Here is a 20,547-nt window from a genome sequence, read left to right as displayed (position 1 = left end):
AAAACCTCTATCAGATCACCTCGCCGGTGCCTAGTCTCCAGACACTGTAATTTGCAAAACTTAAGCCTTTCTTCGTAAGAGCAATCCTTTGTTCCATTCACTAATCTTGTTGCCCTTCTCTGTACTCGTTCCAGTGGCTCTACATCCTTCTTGAAATGAGGCCTCCAAACCTGTATACAGTACTCAAGGTGTGGCCTGACCATTGCCTTATACAAGGGAATAATCACCTCCTTATCCCTCCTAGAAAAATTCCTGTATATCATTGATAAGACACAATGAGCTACTCTTGCAGCCCATCTGCACTGCTCAGAGAACTTCATATCTGCCTGCACAATTACCCCCAGGTCCTTTTCATTCTCTACTACTGTCAGTGTAGTACAACAGAGTTGATACGTTGCTCTGGGGTTGCTGTTTCCTATATGTAGTACTTTACATTTGTCAATGTTAAACTTCATTTTCCACCTCTCAGCCCATCTGCTCAACCTTTTCAGATCCTGTTGCAGAAGCATAGCGTAAGTAGTGTCCTTAACAACCCTGCCAACCTTTGTATCATCTGCAAACTTGGACATTAAGCTTGATATACCATCATCAATATTATTTATAAATACAGAAAACAATAATGGACCCAACACAGAACCCTGAGGGACTCCACTAATAACATTAGTCCACGATGAGCAGTGTCCATTGATTACCACTCTTTGTCTTCTCCCCCTCAACCACCCCTTTATCCATAGCAGCAATTTGCCTCAAGTGCCACACTGCTCCAATTTGTGCAGCAGTCTTCCATGTGCAACAGTATCAAAAGCCTTTCTAAGATCCAAGTATATAATATCAAAGTTATTCCCTGCATCCAGTTCTTTTGTGACTGCATCATAGTATCCAATCAGATTGGTCAGGCAAGACTTCCTCTTAACAAAACATGCTGTGTCCGAGCTATAACTGAAGTCTTGTCTAGATGATCCTGCAGTGCTTCTTTAACCAGTGCCTCCTTTAATTTTCTTGGAACAGAAGTTAAACTCACAGATCTATAATTACTTATGTCAGCCTTTGATCCTCCTTTGTGAATTGGGGTCACATTTGAACATCTCCAGTCTATGGGTACCTCCCCCCTGAGTCCAAGGAAGTTCTCATAATTATGGCTAAGGGTTTGCTTACTTCCTTTGCTGTCTCCTTTAATATAACTGGATAGATCCCATCCACCCCAGGTGCCTTTCTTGTTTTTATCTTCAACAATTTCTCCTCCACTTTACTCTCAGTTATTACAAGATTATCTAGCTTACTGCCAGAGTTGAATACACCTCTGGCATTTCCCTCGCTGAATAATTTGTATTATTATTGTATAATTTGTGTTATTATTGTATAATTATACAATATAATTATTGTATAATTTGTACTTAGTTTACAGTTCAAATTTTTCTGCTTTATTTATTATTATTATATAGAGAAACAGTGTCTTAAAATCAGTAGAAAACTGGTCATCCCAACCGCTTAAAATTATTTACACTTTTATATGAATAAATCTCCCCTACTTAATGACGATTCACTTAACACTGTTTTTATGGTCCCAATTAAGAGTGCTAAGTGGGAGACACCTGCGTGTATGTGTGTGTATAAATTGTGTTAAAATGCTATTACTCACATACAGTTTGTGCCTTGATTTCCACTAGTTACAGATAAAAACGGTTTAAAATATTTAAAATAGCTTCCACTATTTTAAGCTGCTAAATTTTAAGTCTGGTAATTTGTGCATTCTGTAAGATGTAGATGTTCACAAATTTATTTAAAGTATTAGTCGAAAAATTTTGCTATGGCTATTATTAATATGTTAGTTAGTAAAGTGAAGATACATGGGATGAGTATAAATTAATAGGGGATTTTGAATTTTACAGAAAATGTAACCTATAGTATAGTTTCTTGGGGGTTTTCTGCATATTGTATTGTTTTTCACATAACCAGGTGTTATGCCTTGTCTTCTTCACAAAAAATTTACACTAACACACAGGGTAATCAACAATAGTCACAAGTTTACAAATAGACAAGTTTTTTCTATTTGCTATGTGCTTATATTTTTTTATATTGAACTAACATTGCTGAGTTTAGAAAATTCAGTTTTATGTGTTATTAAGTACGTAAGACTGAACTTTTTTACCAATTAGTGGTGCATCTTATCGGAAACTCTATAAGCAAAATGGAGGACACTACTGAGCAAGGTGTTTCTTGTGTGAAAAGGTTTTATCAAATTGGCAATTTTGCTATGGTACGGTTTGAGTTTAAAGTGAGATTTGGTTGCTAGAAAGGTCAATAGTTTCTAGCAAAGAAGTTTGAACAGTCTAGTTCTATGATAGACAATAAGAAGTATATTTTTTGGAGAAAGAACCCATGAGAGTGACAGAAAATATTCCACATATACAAGAAGTGATTATTTGTAGTCAAAGGAAATCTATTGGATGATTATTGCAACAGCTGGTTTTAAAACAAACATAAAAAGCAAATGCAACAGTTCCCAATCAACATTAACAAAGAAAGGCTATTGCTGCTTTTTGTGGTTCATATGGCAAACAATGCAACAGTTGTTCACCCTATATGGTTCACTGATGAAGTGCATTTCCCATTTTAGTGACTATGTCAATAAACAAAATATTTTGGATTGCTGATTATCTCTATGCAGTCATAGAGATATCTTTGTATCTTGAAAAATGCATGGTTTGGTGTGCAATTTTGTCAGCTGGAATTGTTGGATAAACATGTGCTATCTAAAAATCCTTCAAAAACTACTTTGTTCCAACTCTTCACAGAGAAAAATGTTTTCAAAAGGATGGGATAAGGCCACTTATGGAAAATGTGGTTCTTCATTTCCCAAAGGAACATTTTAATAATGGAGATTGTCTCTAATCAATATCCTGGACAGTATGGGATTTGATCGTATTGGTCACTTGCTGGGTCTGAATCCCTGTGATTACTTTCTGTGGGGGATTCCTGAAGGACAATGTCTACAGGAATAATTTATGTGCTGTTAAAGAATTGAAAGGCAAAATCACAGCTGCAGTAGAAGACATCTCTGAAGAAACACTAGCTGCAGTTGTGGTAAATTTCAGTCGATGTCTGCAGATGGTTTTGGATGCACAGGGATAACACATTTAACATGTTTTTTGCTTGAATAATAAACTCCCATATCTTAATAATATGTTTAATGACACCAAATTCGCTAATGCCAGCTGAATACATCAACAAATATAGGTATTCAAAACCTTTGTCTTTTCTTGATGACCATATATATATATATTTCATATCTTTATATAGTTGTTTTTAATAAATAGCTTTATTTCCATGATTCCCATAGTCCTTGGGATGCTGTCTATTTGCTATGTGCTTCTTTCGATCTCCTTTTGAAGCTGTTCATGAGAGAGGTGATAGCATAGCTTTAGCTGTAATAAGCGGAAATGTAGAGATCCCAGAAAATAGTCCGTAAGTATTCTTATGGATATCATTTAAACAAATTTTTATTATTTTTTAAATAAAATATTTTATATTCTGGGATAATTTACTGCAAATTGATATATAAATAATGTTTCTGCTTTTAAATTTATTCTGTTAAAAAGCTGTTTGCTAGTAAAATGATTGGTTGTGTGTGTGTGTGTGTGTGTTTGTGTTTTGAATTACTGTTCAAATAGCAGAAGTTCAAAAACTGTTAATCTTGGATATCCTAGACAGTATGAGATGTATTTTAGAATAAGGATTTATTCATTCAATGGCCATATTCTACTCTTCAAAAAATGATACATTGAAGAAAAATGTTATATATATAATTAAATATATAGGCTATAATCAAAACCTTGCATTTCAGTCTGAAGGGGCATAGATTCAAATTGAGGAAGACAGTTGTAGAATTGATGTGCAGAAGTTTGCTTTTAGCCAGCGGATAGTTGATTTCTGGAACAGACTTCCATCTGTTGTTGTAGAAGTTGATAGCTTAAATAAATTTAAGGCTGAACTAGACAAACATTTGGTGTGACCCGATGGGTGAAATGGGAAGGTTTTTTTTTGGCTGACGCTGTTCATATGCCTCTGTTTTTTGATTATTTTCAGAAGTAATATAAAATAGTTTAAGTTACTAAGATTTATGTGGTTTGATAGTGGCTAAATAAGAAAATATATAGTCCTGAAAAATCTGGAATAGCAATCTTTATTGCAAGAAAGAGAAATGACAATACAATTAAAAAATAAATAAACACACACACAGTAGGTGCAGGCTATTGTGATTGTGTTTTTTAATTATATCTTGTTTCTATTAATGCAATTCTTTTAATCAAGAGATGTAGGAATAGTATAGGGTGGAAAAATTATAATTGTACACACACACACACACACACACACACACACACACACACACACACACACACACACACACACACACACACACACACACACACAGTGAACTTCTGTAACTCAAACTACAAAGGAAGACAAAAATATCCAATTACCTAAACTTAAAAGTTAGAAGGGAAATTAAAAATTACCAAAAGTAGTAGTAGTAGTGACATGTGATGCAAGAAAGCAAGTGTATGAACTTATGCAGCATCAGCCAGAAAAAAAATCACACCATTCCCTCCAAATGCCTGTCCAGTTCCTCCTTAAATTTATTTAACCTATCAACTTCCACAACGACAGATGGAAGTTTGTTCCTGCAATTAACCACCCGCTGGCATCTATTCTACCTCTGTCTTTTCTTAATTTGAATTTATGCCCCCTTAGGTTCGTAATCTGAACAAGTGGGAGGATCCCATCAGAATTCAGTGTGCTCAACCCATTCAAGGCCTTATACACCTCAGTCAGATCACCGCGCAGGTGCCTAGTCTCCAGCCACTGCAATTTGCAGAACTTAAGCCTCTTGGTAAGAGGATCCCTTCATTTCCCTCACCAATCTTGTCTTTCTCTGTACACGCTCAAGGCACCTCCATAGCCAGGTGGGAAGGAGCAGCAGTGTGTAACACACGCTTCTTGATTAAACCAGGGTTCGAGCCCATCACCACCAAATACGGAGGATGCGGAAAGGTCAGGGAATGACTACCGCATATCCCCGGAGCAATATGGCCTTAGTTGCTAATGCTCCTAAAAAAACCAAAAAAAAAAAAAAAAAAAAAATACACGCTCAAGCAAATCTACATCCTTTCTAAAATGAGGCCTCCATACCTGTACGCAGTACTCAAGCCGTGGCCTGACCATTGCCTTATACAGAGGGACAATCACCTCATTTTCTCTTCTAGCAAAATTCCTATATATCATTGACAAAACCCCATGACCTGCCCTGGCAGCCTGTCTGCATTGCTCAGAAAACTTCATATCTGACTGCACAATTACTCCCAAGTCTTTTTCATTTTCTACCAGAATAAGTGTAGTACCACACAGTTGGTATGTTTCCTGGGGTTCCTTCTACTCATATGCAGTACTTAGCATTTGTCAAGGTTAAACTTCAGTTGCCACTTCTTAGGCCATCTACCCAAATTTTCTAGATCCTCTTGCAGTAGCAAACTGCCATTACTGTCATTAACAATAATGCTAACCTTTGTATCATCTGCAAACTTTGACACTAAGCCTGATATACCTTCATCAATATCATTGATAAATATACAAAACAACAGTGGACCCAACACCGAACCCTGTGGGACTCCACTAATAACATTAGTCCACGAAGAGCAGCACCCATTAGTTGGTTTTTTTTTAGGAGTATTAGCAACTAAGGCCATATTACTCCGGGATATGCGGTGGTCATTCCCTGACCTTTCTGCATCCTCCGTATTTGGTGGTGACGGGCTTGAACCCCGGTCTAATCAAGAAGCATGTGCTATGCACTGCTGCTCCTTCACACTTGGCTACGGAGGCGCCTAACACCCATCGATTACCACCTCTGTCTTCTCCCGCTAAACCATCCTTTTATCCATTGTAGCAACTTACCCTTAATACTATTCTGCTCCAATTTGTACAATAGTCTTCCATGCGCAACAGTGTCAAAAGCTTTCCTGAAATCCAAATATATGAGATCAAAATTATTTTTTGCATCCAGTTCCTTTGTAACCACATCATAATATCCTATCAAATTTGTCAGACAAGACTTTCCCTTAACAAACCCACGCTGTGTCTGAATTATTGCTGCAATCTTGTCTAGATGATCCTGCGATAAATCTTTAACCAGTGACTCCATTATTTTACCCAGAACAGAAGTTAAACTAACTGGTCTGTAATTACTCGTGTCACCCTTCGATCCCCTTTGTGAATTGGGGATACATTTGCACATCTACAGTCCGTGGGTACCTCTCCTGAGTCCAAGAATGCTCTCATAATTATGGCTAAGGGTTTGCTTACTTGCTTTGCTGCCTTCTTTAATATAACTGGATAGATCCTATCCACCCCAGGTGCCTTTCTTACGTTTAACTTCAACAATTTCTCCTCCACTTTGCTCTCAGTTATTACAAAATCATTAAGCACCCTGCTACAATTTAATAACCTTCTGCCATTTTCAAACCTTAATAACTCCTTATGTGTGAATGTAGATGTAAAATACTCATTCAGTTTGTTTGCTATCTGAGCAGGATCATCAACAGTCGAACCATCGATATCAAGTGAACCAATCAGATTCATCCCCTTCCTTTTAGAGTATATATAAGTAAAGAAATCCTTGCTGTTTTTCTTAGCATCCTTTGCCAAAGATTTCTTGTAATCTGCCTTTGCCTGCCTAACCTCCTTTTTTGATCTGATTACAGACCAGCTTATATCTGCTATGGGCTTCTGAGTTGTTTGATAATTTATATGCATCCCATGCATTTTCTTCTCTATTTCGAGTGTCATTAGTTCATTAGATAACCATTTAGGCCTAAACCTTGAACAATATTTCTTAATAGGTATGAAACTTTTAGTAGCTTCCACGATTAATTCCTCGAATGCTTCCCACTTAGAATTTACTGTTGGTAACATCGTCAGTTGATCCCACTGTACAGAATTTGAAAACTGTCTGAGACCATTGTACTCACCTTTACAGAAGCAAAAACCCTTTCCTTTACCCCTGATGGTAATTATATCTTTAAGTAAATCCCACATCAGTACACTGTGATCACTGCCACCTAGTGGTTCCTTTATCTGCAAATTCTTAATACACGAATGATCACTGCTGATAACCAGATTAAGAGTAAAGAGTAGTACCCTCTCAGGTTGCCTCTCGAACATGCTGCTGCAGAAAACAATCATCCAATAAATCCACAAAAGTCTTACTAGTGTGTGAGTGACCAACCCACAAGTTCCAGTAAATATCTGGGAAGTTAAAATCCCCCATTATAAGACATTCTGATTTACTAGCCCACTCTATTTCTCTGTACAATTGTTCACTGTACTCAATCAAGTCATTAGGCCTATAACACACTCCTACTCTTATTTTTGCTTTCGCAGTGCTTATGTCACACCAAACTGACTCAACAATGCACTGTTCATCTATATCAACTAGATGCACTTCTTTTGATTTTATGTTTTTCTTAATTAACAGTATGACACCTCCTCCCTTCCTATTCTGTCTATCCTTTCTGTACACATTGTTCTCCCCAAATTCCAGTTCTGCATTCCTAATATCAGTGTGACACCACGTCTCTGATATCCCAACAATATCCGCCTTTGATGTCTTGACAAACACTTCAAATTCATCAAATTTATTTACTAGAGGAATAGTAAATACCTCTTTACTATTCCTCTCAGAATGAATAGGAAGAAGTGCATGTATACCAAAGGTATACATGCACTTCTTCCTATTCATTCTGACACATCCCATATACCCACCTGTTTTACAATGACTGCCATCAGTCCTTGAAACCCCCAGCATTCCTCGCTCCAGGTCGCTACTTATTCTAATAGAAGTTGTGCAAGAATCACCTTCACCTCTGCCCTCGGCTACTTTTAACCTTTTAGTCTGCGAATCCCCCCAAGCTAGCAGTTTTCCGACTCACCTAACACTGCCTCGATAGCATCGGCAAATATTTTTGCACCCTTTCTATTTAAGTGTATCCCATCCCTGTAGAAGCAGTCTCTCCTGTTAACAAGCACAGATCGCGCTGAAAAAAATGCTACCCCTTGAGCCTTGCACATTCCCTCCAGGTCCAAATTGATTGACAAGGCTCTCATCATGTACTCCCTCCTATCGTGTCTGGGCAGAATTGTAGACTCTTTCAAATTTAACCGTAACTCGTGACTTTTTTGCAACATTGACCCGTACTTGTTAAGTAAATCTGCAGATCTCCTACTCTTAATGTCATTGGTGTCAACATGTACAAGAATATCACCTTTTGTGCCCTTAAACGATGATATATGCTTTACAATGTCATCAACTTTTGCTCCTCTCAAACATACCCTGGTCCTGTTCCATCTATCCTTTTTACACAATATATTCCCCGCCTCCCTGACAATAGTCACTAACAATAACTAGTTCCTTTGGGACCAGTGCATTCTGCCTTGGAGATTGCCGCTGTGTTGCCTGATGCCCAGGAGTGAGCTCTGGCACTGAGTTGGGCAGCTGAGAGCTTGATGGGCCCTCATATTAATTTCTTTGAGGGCATCTACCCTACACCTCAAGCTCTCATAGATAGATGCCCAGTAGAATGCTGAGTTGTTGCCTAATTTCTAGACACTCTCTGCACCTGGCACACACAAAGACATCCTCCTTGGCTAGATCATGTTCTGTTCCAGAGAGTTTGGCAAACATTTTTTTAGGCTGTGATGCGTTGGAGAATCGTCCCCCCCTCAGTTCTCCCCCAAGTCACAGTATTCCTTTCACTTTGTGCCTGTTGCTTTGCTGCTCTAGTCTGGGGCATGATATTTTAAATTAATAAGATCAATAAATTTAATTAATTAATTGTCAATACTACGCTATCTAATAGAATCCTAAATGCAGTTATGCGTATTACACTATATAGTTATATGTGAGAGCTACCTAGTTACAACAATTAAAAATTTGAATTCCCTACCACCGTATACAAAAACAGTGGCTGCAAGATTCGAATGAAATAACTGTTTTATGTATATTAAGTAGTAATCTACAAAAAACTCTTTATCTAAATTAAAAATAACCAGAGTAACTATAACTATAAGACTACGTATAAAGTACAATATAAAATAACAATTAAGTAAATAAAAAGGTAAACACATTGCTTTTTTGGAGCCTGTAATTCATAGCTGTAATTTTTAAAGAAAGTCAGTGCCCTAGATAAGTTTAATTCACTAAAAATCTTTACAAGGTGAATCTATTATATAATAAGACTGCACATGCAACCACTACACACAAAGTGCCACCTGAGAAACAAAGGCACAGAAATTGACCTTGAAGCTTTCCCTAGTTGTCTTCCAAGTCATGTTCCAACATGCTCATTTGCTTTGCCGTGAGACAGGTTTTCATTACATTATGTTTTTGCAGTTTGCCAGAAAAATGACAAACAAAAGAATCAAACAATGAATCAACCCCAAATTTTTAACAAAACTAAAGAAAACAGCAGCCGAAAATTATGAGTTTTTACTTGAAGTTTATGAGGAAGATACTCTGTCAAGAGCTTGTGTGTTTGAATGGCATAAAATATTTTAGAAGAAAGAGAGAATGTGGAAGAAGATGAATGACCAGGCTATTCAGTATCCATGAAACTAATGAAAATGTGGACTGGATGAGGACATCGATTAGAAATTATTGTCATTTAAGCATTAGACTGATGGCATCAGAACTAAATATGGACAAAGAAACAGTTAGACAAATTTTAACTGAGAGTTTAGGCAAAAAAACTGTGTTCTAAGATGGTGTCAAAATTTTTTAACTAAGATCAAAGAATGAGAAGACTTAGTTTATGAATATGTTTTGAAAAATATCAAAGAGGAGCCAGACTTTCTGAGTACTATAAATGCGATGAAAGTTGGCTATTTCAATACAACTAAGAAACTGAAAGACAGTCAGTGCAGTGGAATATAAAACAATCCCCCAGACTGAAAAAAGTAAGAATGCCAAAATCAAAAATGAAAGCCATTCTTCTGGTTTTCTTCCATATTAAGGAATTATTATGGCTGAATATGTCCCACCAAATTGGACTGTCAATTAAACATACTGCATTGAAGTTCTGACAAGGCTGCATGAAAAAAATTCGAAGGAAGAGACCTGAATTGTGGATAGTTGGTTGTATTCTCCATTGAGACAATGCCCCAGCACAGAACACACTCACTGTTTGCCTGTTTCTGACCATAAACAAATTCCTGTGTGTGAACATATACCCTACTTGCCAGACCTAAGACTCTTGTGACTTTTTTTTCTTCCCTAAACTGAAAAGTACACTTTTCAGTTTAGGGAAGAAAAAGTAGATTAAAAGGGCTCACAGATAATGACTTCCAGAAAGGTTTCTTTGCTTGGAAACATATGGAACAATGTGTGCAAGCCCAAGGCAATTATTTCGAAGGGGATATTTGTAAGGTATGAAATATTTCATTATATTTATTTTATTACAACAGTCTTATTTAATAACCACACCTTGTATAGTCAAAGCAGTCAATAATTTTCGCAGATATTTGTCAACGTTAATATTTATTTCCAGTTATTCATAACATTTAAAATTACAATAAAATCTGACATGCTGCAATTCTGCTGTTTTTAACTGCAAGGCATTGTTCTTTTGCCATGTAGAATAAAAATTTTCAAGATTATATATAGCACTTGCTTTATTTTTATGCTTTCAGTAATATCATTAGTCAGATATTCAGTTCCTCTTACTTAACAGCCTGTATTTACATATTCATTGAAAGTGGCTTTAAAATTTACCTGTTTCTTCAAAATATAGTAATGCACTTAACTTTTGATTCTGATAACCAATAATCTCTCCCAGTAAGTGGCAAAAATGTGGTACATTCTTATGATTTAAACCTGTTCTCTGAAACAGCTGATTTTAATAGCCAGTAATCACATTAAGCAGTGTCATTTGTTGTTGTTATTTATGAATTGCAAGACCATGTTGTGCCATGTGTATTATGTCTGTTGAAATGTTCTTGTTTATTCTCCGGCATAACCACCAGATCAGTGGAGTTTACAATAAACCAATCAATACAAATGTTAATTGTATTTAGCATTCACGGGCTTGAACCCTTGTCCACTCAAAGCGCATGTGCTACTGCACTCGTGCTCCTGACCACTCGGCTATGTTCATAGACTGATTTACATGTTGTGCAGGCCGAATACTCCAAAATAACTCGTGTTAACAGATCAGCTAACAAAAGCTCAAATTGACAAGACCTTTAAAAATTATGACAGTCTGCAGCAGGATTCAAATACTGCTGTAGACTGTCATAATTTTTAACATAATTTTTAAACTATTAGGTTGTCATGGAGGTCAACAGACCTATTATGATTTTTATGTTTTATTTATTTATCTGCAAGTATATATAATCTCTCTCTATGTTTTTAAGGCTGATGCTAAATAAGCCTTCTTTGCATAATTTATCTTTATTAATACTAATAAGCAAAAACCATTCATTGTATATATATAGATGCACCAAAAAGAAAGAAAACCAAATTTTTCTTTCCACTATAATTTATAATATAAATTATAGTGGAAAGAAAATGTAAAAATATAATTTTTTTTTGATGCAATATCCTTTATAATCATGTTTGTCTGCATATATGCATGCTTGCCAACTTTTACAATTTACCCAAACAATTTATGAAAAAAAGCCTGTCTTTTACACTTTTACTGATAGGCATATATTTTTTGTAAATTTACGTTTTTACATTTTTCTGTTTATACAGACCTACTGAACGATGACATTATGGCTGAGGGGCTCACATCTGGTGAGTACGGGCTTGGCACACCCAGGGTCCTGAGCTGGATATTATCTTTCTTGGCGATTCCTTTTTACTTCTGACTCTCTCTCTCTCAGGGTAGCTCAGGAATTGTTTTTTGGCTGGTGCAGCATAAGCTTCAGGCTTCCTTGTACTATATGGCTAATAATAATAATAATAATAATATGTTTATCAATGTGGGCTTCAAAGCTGCCATTAAGTGGCTTCACTGTTCATCTTTTTTTGAAAAGCAAAAATTGCCTGGAGAATAGTCAAATGCACTTAGCAGAATCAGCATATAGTATTTTAACATTGGCACTTTCCAAATTCCTTCCTAAATTCTTAATGCAGTGCAATGTTAAAAATCAGAAATGTAAGAGACATTATTTTCAAGTGTTTAGGGATATACATAGTGCTATGTTTCTCTATTTTCAAGTCAAATAAAGGTAAAAGTCAAATAAATAAATAAATAAGACTTCATTTTGCAATTTGTGTTGATATGACATTGATGTATTGCATGGCATAAAAAATTATATGGGTTGTGGCAATAAAGTTCCCATACTGGTGCTTTTGCATCGTATTCAATGAGTTTGAAAATAAACAGAAGCGGCATGCTGTAGTTCAAACTTCCATCAACAGAAGGTGGTACAGGAGATTGGTTGCAAGTACAGGTTGCAAGTAATATCCAGTTTTGTTAGTTCGCTTTAAAATGAGAAAATCTGGAACATAAATGTATGAAATGTTAAAAACTGTTTAAGTTGACGAAATTTTAAGTTGTTTTAAGTGTGTTTGAATGGTATAAGCAGTTCAAAAATGGATGTGAGAATATTTGTGGTGACCCAAACATTGTGAATAAGCAAGAAAAAGATATCAGGCAAGAAGACGACAGTTACTGAACTGGGCTGGTCAGTGGGCAGCTTTCTTTGCATTATTTCATTTTATTAAACATAGCAGTAAACTATTATGCAAAATGACATACCTTCTCTTTTTTAGTGTGGGTGGGTTGTATTTTCTTTTTGCATTCAGGAAGTTAAAGCCTTGATATGGCTCAGAGTTAATAATGTTAACAAAAGAGGAAGAAACTAAATTTAATAATTTATTGTGATCGTGATGTGAATAAGCAAAAAAAAGATGCCAAACAAGAATATGTTTCCTGAACTGGGCTAGTCAGTGGATGATTGTTTACATTATGAAAAATCATTAAACATAACAATAAATTGTTATGCCTAACCCGAACCCAAAATTATTCATGCTATAGCTTTCATGAGTAAAGGTGTTTGATAAGGGAAAGGTATCATGATGGTTGCTTCATCCCAGACATTGAAGATGATCTGTGATCCCTTTTGCTGCATTTCAACCTTTATTCTTTTTAGAGCAAAAGATGAACCACCTGTTAGCATTAGCCATATAGTGCAAGGAAGGCACAGGCTTTTACTGCACTGACTGAAAAAAAAAAGTGAAACCTTTAGAATAGTTTGAAAATACAAAGTTATACATGCCATATGCTAAGCTATGTAATGCCATGAAATACAGCAAAATGCTTATAAATAGTATTTTGCTTATAAGCATTTGGCTGTAGTTGCAAACTCCTTTAAAAGATTATAGGTTCAAACCTATTGACTGATGAGAAGAAGCTGACAGTATAATGAAGATGCTGACTCCCGATTGCTAGCTAATCGTAGTGTGAATATATAAAAACACTACAATATATGATATAAGAGGTGTTAAATGCATTTACATCCAGTATTTATAGCATTCCATTATTTGTTGGTAACAGTTAATGCTGTATTTGACACCTATATGAAACTAAGTTATTTGTAAAAGAATAAAAGAAGTTTACCTCAATATGATACGTAGAACACTTCTGTATGATACTCTCCAGAAATTAAAATGAATAATAATATTTATGATATTGATGAAGGTATTCTTATGTTATTATCCAGGAATTTGGCTGTAGGTTTGTTGCAAATACATTTGTGTGCTTTAATTTGAATATTTGACATATTTTTAAGTTAGATTTTCATTTTTGGAAAACTGCTAGCTTGGGGGGGGGGGAATACACGGACTAATAGATTAACAGTAGCCGCTGGCAGAGGTGAAAGTGATTCTTGCACAGCTTCTATTGGAATGAACAGCAGCCTGGAAAACAAGATGCAGGATATTTCAGAGACTGCCGGGAGTCATTGTGGTACAAGTAAACACATGGGCTATGTTAGGGTAGCTAAGAATAGCAACAGGTGCATGTATACTTGCATGTACACCAATGCTAGGAGTTTGGTAAATAAATTTGATGAATTTGAGGTGTTGGTCAAAATATCAAAGGCAAATATTGTTGGGATATCAGAGACATGGTATCACACAGATATAAGGAATGCAGAAATGGAATTTGGGGAGTACAATGTGTACAGGAAGGATAGACAGGATAGGAAGGGAGGAGGGGTTATGCTTTTAGTTAAGAAACACATAAAATCCAAGGAAGTACAGCTAGTCGACATGGCTGGACAATGCAGTGTCGCCGACCGGGCTAGCCGGGTGGGTAAAGTGCCTGCCCGGCAACCCAAAGGTTGCGGGTTTGAATCCCGCCTCGAACTTGGATATTACGATGGTGCTGTACTCTCCAGTTGGACCTCACACCATGATACATGAAGGAAGCAGAAAAAAATTGGTTCCTTCGTGTATTGCTCACATTATGTAATAAAAAAAAAAGTGCAGTGTCGAGTCAGTTTGGTGTGACATAAGCACTGGGAAATCAAAATTGAGAGTAAGAGTGTGTTATAGGCCTAATGACTCTGATGGATATAATAAACTACTGTACAGGGAAATAGTGGGCCAGTGAATCAGAGAGTCTTATAATGGGGGATTTTAATTTTCCAGATATTGACTGGAATTTGTGGTTTGGTCACTCAAAAGCAAGGCTTTTGTGGATTTTTTGGATGATTGTTTTCTACAGCAGCATGTTTGGGAGGCAACTAGAGGGAGTAATACTCTTGATATGATTATCAGTAGTGATTCTTCATGCATTAAGAATCTGCAGATAAAGGAACCACTAGTTGGCGGTGATCACAGTGTACTGAAATGGGATTTATTCAGAGGTAACTACCATCAGAGGTAAAGGGAAGGGTTTTTGCTTTTGTAAAGGCGACTGCAGATGTCTAAGACAGTATTTAAATTCTATACGGTGGGACCAACTGATGATGTTACCAACAGAAAATTCAAAATGGAAAGCATTCAAAGAATTTATCTTGGAATCTACTAGCCTTTTCATACTAACTAAGAAATATTGTTCAAATTTTAGGCCTAAATGGATGTCAGATGAACTAATGAGACATGTGGTAGAGAAAAAAAAAATGCACGGGATACATAAATTAACGGGTAACACGGAAACCTGTGATAGATATAAGCTGGTCTGTAACCAAGTGACAAAGGAGGTTAGGCAGGCAAAGACAGATTACGAGAAATCTTTGGCAAAGGTTGCAAAGAAAAACAGCAAAGACTTCTTTACTTATGTAAACTCTAAAAGGAAAAGGATGAATCAAATTGGTCCACTGGATATTGATGATTCAAGTGTTGATGATCCTGCTCAGGTAGCTAACAAACTAAATGAGTATTTTGCATCTACATTCACACATGAGGAGGTATTCAGAGAGGGGAATGCCAGAGGTGAATTAAACACTAGCAATGAGCTAGATGATTTTGTAATAAATGAGAGGAAATTGGAGGAGAAATTGTTGAAGATAAACATAAGAAAGGCACTTGGGGTGGATGGAATCTATCCAATTATATTAAAGGAGGCAGCAAAGGAAATAAGCAAACCCTTAGCCATAATTATGAGAGCTTCCTTGGACCCAGGGAAGGTACCCATGGACTAGAGATGTGCAAATGTGAATCCAATTCAAAAAGGAGGATCAAAGGGCGACACAAGTAATTACAGACCTGTTAGTTTAACTTCTGTTCCAGGGAAATTACTGGAGACACTGGTTAAAGAAGCACTGCAGGATCATCTAGACAAGACTTCAGTTATAGCTCGGATGTAGTATGGTTTTGTTAAGGGAAAGTCTTGTCTGACCAATTTGATTGGATACTGTGATGTGGTCATAAAGGAACTGGATGCAGGGAATAACTTTGATATCATATATTTGGATCTTAGAAAGGCTTTTGATACCATTGCACATGGAAGACTGCTGCACAAATTGGAGCAGTGTGGCATTGGAGGCAAATGGCTGCTATGGATAAAGGGATAGTCAAGTGGGAGAAGACAGAACTCTCTGTCTTCTCCCACTCAATCAACTATCAGTAATCAATGGACACTGCTCTTCGTGAACTAATGTTATTAGTGGAGTCCGTCATCAGGGTTCAGTGTTGAGTCCATCGTTGTTTTCTCTATTTATTAATGATATTGATGATAGTATATCAGGCTTAATGTCCAAGTTTGCAGACAATATGAAGGTTGGCAGGGTTGTTAATGACTCTAATGACAGTATGCTGCTGCAACAAGATGTAGAAAATTTGAGTAGATGGGCTGAGAAATGGCAACTGAAGTTTAACATTGACAAATGTAAAGTACTGCATATGGGAAGCAGTAACCCCAGAGTAACGTATCAACTGTGTGGTACTACACTGACAGTGGTAGAGAATGAAAAGGACCTGGGGTAATTGTGCAGGAAGATTATGAAGCTTTCTGAGCAGTGCAGACAGTCTGCAAGAGTAGCTCATGGTGCCTTGTCAATGATATACAGGAATTTTTCTAGCAGGGATAAGGAAGTGATTATCTCCTTGTATAAGGCAATGATCAGGCCACGCCTTGAGTACTGTATACAGGTCTGGATTCCTCATTATAAGAAGGACGTAGAGCTGCTGGAGCTAGTGCAGAGAAGGTCAACAAGATTAATGAATGGAACAAAGGGTTGCACTTACGAAGAAAGGCTTAAGTTTTGCAAATTGCAGTGTCTGAAGACTAGGCACCTGCGAGGTGATCTGATTGAGGTGTATAAAGCTTTGAATGGTTTCTCGGCATGCTCAGTGCTGATGAGATTCTTCTTCTTGCTTAGAATAATCACCTGAGAGGGCATAAATTCAAATTGAGGTAAGACAGTTGTAGGATAGATGTGTGGAAGTTTGCCTTTAGCCAGCATGTAGTTGGTTACTGGAACAAACTTCCATCTGTTGTATAAATTATAGCTTAAATAGATTCAAGGCAGATCTTGTATTGATCAGATGAAAGTTACTCAAACCAAGATTAGGAAGATTCATTTATTACATATATCTTTCAAATCTTACTTAATTTCTCTATCTCCTTTTAAACTCTCTAGCATGTACATTTTAATATCCTATTGATTAAAAAAAAAAAAAAAAAAAAAAAAAGCTAATGATTTCAAAAGTTACTTGAAATTTTTTGTCCTGCTAGAATTTTTTACAAATAAAAAAAAAATAAATTACTGGTGGAGGTGTTTTTTTTTTTTTTTCTTTTTTCCAATCAATCTTCAGTTTCAATCTGCATCATTGATTACACTGGCTTACATTTTAAGAAAAGTTTTCTGTTTTACTTCTGATAAGTAATCTGATCTACATTTTTAAATTTCAAAAGTTATTTGAAATTTTTTGTCCTGCTGGAATTTTTTCCAAATAAAAAAAAAAATTAAATTACTGGTGGAGGTGTTTTTTTTTTTTTTTTGTATTTTACAGATTTTACAAGTAGGTTATTAGTACATAACAATACTGATAAAAATATGTTAAAAACATAAATATCAAAGACTGTCCTTATCAAACATAGATGGCCACAAACGATTTATTATACACTAGACTTGGTTAAACTTGCACCTATTTTGACTTCCACAACAACTAGTTTCAGCGGCTGTTCCTCTTTTTAGCATCTAGCAATATTTGGCCCATTATATTGAAATTTCATTCCTCCTGGAACCTTTTTTTCCATTTCTTTTATATCCTGATGGAATTTTTACCACTGCTCTTTACGGTTTAAGTAAAGAGCAGTGGGATCCCACTTGCACAGAAAGCAAGGCATTTTTGTGTGATCAAGTTGTTGGCTGAGTAACAGATCAGTAACTTAAATCTCCACACACTCCAAAGAACCCAATATTTTTGTAATTTTCTTTTAAATGTTTTGAATGGGCTGTAGGAATGGATGCATATTTGTTTCCATTATGAAGGAGAGCTCTTTTCAAGTTTTGCTTCAGTAAGCCAATAAATAGCCTCCACTCTGGTTGGTTGGTACAAAATTACAAAAAAGTTCATAACTGCAGGAATGTTGTTGTTGCAATATATCAAGTCTTCTTTGTAAAAATTGAGAACTAACTCTTTTTCACAATGTCTGTACCATGAAAAGACTGATTCTGGCAGATTCTTGGATTTCAGTCTTGACCTTAACAGCTCTGCAGATGCTATGAGTAAATTTAAATCTCTTTGAGATTGCAGAGTTCGTTTGTGTAAACAGCTGTTTTCCAGAATTGCGAATTTTGTCATCATGATAGTTTAGATTACAAAAGATAGTCTAGATCAGGGGTGGCGAACCCATGGCACGCATGCCCAAAGTGGCATGCGTACAATTTTTTTGGGCATGTGTAATTCAGAGCATCCCAAAAAAATTTCAAACTTTGATTTGTTTAAAGTCAGAGTGATGAGACATACTGACGAAATTGTGAAATGAAATTAAGAAAAACATTCCTATATTTCACACATTTATTCAGAACATGAGTATTGGTAAAGTTATGTGAGATATATCCACATTCATTAGCCTCCTTCATTGTCAGTTATGGTTTGTATGTGCCATGGAGATTGGAGATTATTCTTCATTAATTCTCATAAATATTTTAATTGCTTTTCCCTTTACAAATTGTTTAGAATGTCAGCTCAACCAGCAAAGAAATAAAAACATTCAAATGAAGAGGGCAGTAGCAGAGGATTTCAAGAATCTTGGAGTGAAAGATTTGGTATGATTAAGAAGGATAATAAAGCATTATGCATTTCGTGTTCCGAAATGCAAGGGTAGTTTTTTTAAATATATAGCCAAATTTGTGTTCTGGACATGCGAGGGTAGTTTTTTAAAAGATTTAGCCAATTTTATCATGCAACCTTAAAAAGCTTCGCCACCCCTGATCTAGATCATAAATGTCAGATTTGGGATGTGATAGCATATGTTTAGAAACAGCTGGTGGAGATTCAGGTCCATTGGGGTACCATGGGAATAGCAAATACGATGGCTTTCTGTTTTCCACAATTGCAAACCCTCCATACATGTACAGCTGATTTTGGGGTGGGGGACTGTTCTCGGTTACCTAATTTAATTGCAAAATATGTAGGCTTTACATTTTTCACATATTTATGTTACATCCTGCCTTTGTTTTGCCACAAACATAATTTTCCACAAATGTAAAATATATTTAGATTGTTAATGTAACCATGAGTTGCCATTGTCAGAGACACAGAGTATGAAAATCACATTAGAAGCAAATACCAGTTAGTAGGATTATACCACAAAACAATTGAATGTGGAAGAATCACTTAACAAGTTTATATGGTTACCTGGTCTTCATATGTGTAAACATGTCTGGGCATATTTATACCTTTCAGTCACCAAAGAAGTAGTATACAAATCAGGTGTACTTGGAATGTGTATCTAAGAAAATAGATCTTACTGTTTGTAAAAAAGGAGTAAGTGATAGATAAAAATGGTTTGTATTTTTAGAAGTAGCACTAAAAGTACACCTGGACACATGAAAATCTATGCAGACCAGCATTATAAATTGGAAAAGTATAGCCATAAAAAAATTCTTTGACTCCCTGTTTATAGAAAAATTCATTATATGCTTCCAATGATGTTAATGTTTCATAGAGTTTGGTTTTGGCATTGATTTTTTCCTATTATGTGATCCCAAGAGTTGCTTAATCATTTATTTATTATTATTATTATTTTTTTTTTTTTTGAATTATGTCAAGACTGCTGTCACTCAAGGTGTTATTTGTTCTTATTATCCAATATAATATCATAAAATAAATACAGTACAGTAGATAAGCACATTTACTAAAACAAAACAAAATGAGAAAATTGATGCTTTTTGAAAACAAAATAATAGCTTTTATATATTCTATAGAATGAAAATTTTTTAGTATGACCCTTCATTCTTTGGATTAGTCACAAGTGATTTTTGAATTTAGATTTACTTGAACTCGTGCATTAGAAAAATAATTTGTATTTTAATATTATCGTCTTTTATATATGTGTGTATATATATATATATATATATATATATATTATTTTTTTTACATTCTAGATATTCTGAAGGTCTTCACAGCTTAATTAGGACAATGTTAGAAGTTAATGCCCTTCAGAGACCATTTATAGATACAGTAATTCAGCATACAGAATCATTGCTACTTGAAATTTCAAATAAAGTGTGATAGTTTATGTATTTAAAACTTTTATATGCACTCTACTGGAAAGAAGTTTTATATTCTTTTTTATCACAAAGCAGGCTCTAAACTTAGTGGCTTTAACCATATACTGTTTTCGTTCTGTTTAAATGTAAAATCGGATATATATGTAGGAGTATATTTAGTATATTCAAAAAGTTCACAGAATGATTTTTTTTTATATATATTGAGATTAAAGGAAAGGAATATTTTTAAACCTGTATTTTTCTCCTCTCCAAGAATGAATAATTATGTGTACCTTTAAAAGTACTGTCCTTAAGTAGTAA

General features: G+C 35.6%; 1 protein-coding gene across 1 annotated transcript in view; it reads left to right on the top strand.

Annotated features, from left to right (window-relative positions):
• Window positions 1-20,248, top strand: part of LOC150079603 (serine/threonine-protein kinase 16) — a 112,872-nt gene extending 92,624 nt beyond the window's left edge. The window contains exons 7-8 of the mRNA XM_090383134.1: window positions 3,341-3,465; window positions 20,122-20,248. Of these exons, the coding sequence (XP_090239260.1) occupies window positions 3,341-3,465; window positions 20,122-20,248 (252 nt within the window). The remainder of the gene's footprint in view (window positions 1-3,340; window positions 3,466-20,121) is intronic.
• Window positions 20,249-20,547: the final 299 nt, after the last annotated feature.

Source organism: Mastigoproctus giganteus, chromosome 10 (genome assembly GCF_048544385.1).
Source record: "Mastigoproctus giganteus isolate SK-2022 chromosome 10, ASM4854438v1, whole genome shotgun sequence".
Classification (NCBI taxonomy): domain Eukaryota; kingdom Metazoa; phylum Arthropoda; class Arachnida; order Uropygi; family Thelyphonidae; genus Mastigoproctus; species Mastigoproctus giganteus.
This window is presented reverse-complemented; position numbering and strand designations above follow the sequence as displayed.